Here is a 2,731-nt window from a genome sequence, read left to right as displayed (position 1 = left end):
GTTCAGCAGCACCATGGAGGGAATGGGCACACTCAGCCACCTCTTCCAGAGAAAAAGAGGTCCTCTGAAGGAGACCGTTCCTTCACCTCCGTGTCACCTTCTTCAAGTGGCTTCTCTAGCCCCCACAGTGGAAGCACAATCAGCATCCCCTTCCCGAATGTCCTCCCAGATTTCTCAAAAATGTTAAGCACATCCCCAGTGCCAGGTCGGTTCTGAATCAGAGAAATGCACAGTACATTAGATTTTACACGAGTTTATAAAAAGCATTTAGGGGATTTTAAAAGTGGGGAGGGGAGGAAAAAAAAAAGGCAGTGGAATGAAAATGGCACAGAGGAGTTGAATGTTTGCAGTAAGTGGCGCCAGTTCATTGGCTTTGGATGTCTTCCTGGGAGAACGAGGCTGCAGGAGTCTCTGCGCTTCCCTAGATGTCAGCCAAGGGCAGCCTACCTTTTGAACTGCCAAACCACAAGCCAGCAGCATGGAGTCCAACTTCTTTTAATAAGGGCTGGCTTCACTCTGCACCTTTCTAGGCTTGTGTCAAGAAAAATTAAAAATGTAGATGTGTGTTCACTGGACCCCACTGAGAAGCTTTGTATTTATTACAACTTTATGAGTGTAAGAGTTTTTCATATTTTATGGATTTTGCAAAATAAAACTTCAGGAATGCTTTCAGAATCTTAGTGTGCAGCATTATATTTGCTGGTTCTAAACCAGTTCAGAGTTTCTCTAGATTGTCCTTCTAATCATGAGCTTTTTGAATAATTAAGGTGAGTGGAAGTTGGAAAGAAAAGTAGGAAATGCTTTTGTATTTAAAACATGTATTGGTGATCTTTTTTTCCCTTTTATTTCACAGAAAACACAACTGATAAACATGTGACTGTAAAATTTGTCCAGGACACATCCAAGTTCTGGTATAAGCCAGATATTTCAAGAGAACAAGGTATGTCAATTGATAGATGTTCTGGCATAGCTATTCACAGAAAGGCTGGTTGGTGAATTCTCCTTAGATTTTTTTTTTTTTGATGCATGCATGATGTCTGAAAGAAATGAAAGAAGAAATATAAAACTTAAAAAGGGCCACAGACAACTTCATTTAATTTCTTTTGTTCAAAGGCAGAATTTGAGAGTGGAGGGCAGTCAAGTAGTCCTTAAAAAATACTCACTTAATCAGACAAATTATTAACCCAGCCAAACCAACCACAAAGTAATTTAAATGTGCCTGTGGTAGCTGCTGCAAATGTACTTTACTGAAAACCTCCAGGTTTTGGAATGGCAGATATGCATGATGCAGTTGTGCTCCCAGAAGCCTTCTGAATGCAAGTGTGCTGCTTTGGCATGATCTCAGCCACGTGTGTTTCCCTGCATAGGTAATAGGTTGAGAGGTGCTACATATCGGAGAATAATTCATCATCTGGAAGTCGTCACAACAGCGTCCTCATCTACCAGTTGTTCTGTACTGAATGTCATTGTCAGCTGCAAGTGGCCACATTATTTCTTACAGGTCCTGAAATAATGTGCCCATGGAACAGCATCTTTGTGATGTACAATACAGATACATGTAGATATATTATTGAACGAGATGGAGAAAGGTTTCACTATGTATGTGAGAGTGTGTGTGTGTGTGTGTATATATGCAGCAGTGTGGAAGTGAAGCATCCTGGGTGCTTTGCAAGTGCAATTGGTCCGATGATCCTTGTGTCCGTATTGTAATATTCAGCTGTATTGACTTGTATTTAATGAGTTATGGCAGGATTTTAAACTGGGATTCTTAAAATGTGTTTTTCAAAAATGAATGGGTTCTGCATTGGGAAGGAAGCTCACACTAAACCAAAATAGCCTTCAGCTATTGGCAAATGATGAATTGCTGCCTCTGGTTTCTAGTTTCTCAAATGGTGAGGCTGCCTTTTACAGTGCAGTAGTAAGTAGAGTCCAGGGCAATAAAGAGCATGGAAAACAAATCATTAGCACATCTTCAGATGGTGTTTTACTGGTCCTTTCATTCCAATCCCCTTCCCCTTCCTCTTGTCTGCTCCCCACCTGTAATGAGAACTGAGTCTTTAAATGTCCAAAAAAAAAATGTCCTGACTTGATGCAGGTCCAGAGAGGGAAGTAGATCATAAAGGAAGTTTAAACCTAACTGCTTGAAGAAAAGAAAATAAAATCTTCCTAGCCTTTTAGTATGCCTCTTCTTGCTCTACCAAACAAGGTTCCTTTAAAAAATATTTTAAGATTTACTGTTGCTGAGGAGGGGTGAGCACTTGTTCTTTTTTTTCTGTGCTTAATGGGCTGCCCCTGTGAGGAATGATTACCCTCCCCCTGCGGATTTAGAAGTGTTGTGTGAGTACTGCTGAACTGCAGGGGTTTATACATTCATCCTCCTCCTCTCAGCATGTGACAGGTTATTGTGGAAATAGTCTTTTTCTTCACCGTCTGACATGAATAGAACAGAATATATACGTGTTTGCTTTGCTCACTGAAACGGGAGAGGCACTTATGTTTGCATTTTCCCATTTTTCTGTGTGTTCATAATGTAATCATTGCTCAGGCCTTGCAAAAAAGGACTTCATGCCCCATATGCACGATTTCCATGTTCTGTGTATACAGACAGTTAAGGACTCCAGAGTCAAATTTGAGCTTTTTCTGGGATTTCTTTGAAGGCTTGCTGAAGTTCTGGAAACAAACACAAGTATCTTGAAAAAGTTTATGGGGTGGGGGGGGGGGGAAGGACGAG

General features: G+C 40.9%; 1 protein-coding gene across 1 annotated transcript in view; it reads left to right on the top strand.

Annotated features, from left to right (window-relative positions):
• LOC104523463 (tensin-3-like) overlaps positions 1 to 2,731 on the top strand; it is a gene marked incomplete at its 5' end in the record, with an annotated part of 16,311 nt that overhangs the window by 2,666 nt on the left and 10,914 nt on the right. Inside the window, 2 exon segments of the mRNA XM_010166051.1 lie at positions 1 to 205; positions 854 to 940. The exon segment at positions 1 to 205 is cut by the window's left edge and continues 18 nt beyond it. Coding sequence (XP_010164353.1) covers positions 1 to 205; positions 854 to 940 — 292 coding nt within the window.

This window comes from Antrostomus carolinensis, unplaced genomic scaffold (assembly GCF_000700745.2).
Source record: "Antrostomus carolinensis isolate BGI_N321 unplaced genomic scaffold, ASM70074v2 scaffold30424, whole genome shotgun sequence".
In the NCBI taxonomy this organism is placed as follows: Eukaryota; Metazoa; Chordata; class Aves; order Caprimulgiformes; family Caprimulgidae; genus Antrostomus; species Antrostomus carolinensis.
Note: the sequence above shows the minus strand (reverse complement) of the source record. Positions and strands in the feature narration are given on the sequence as shown.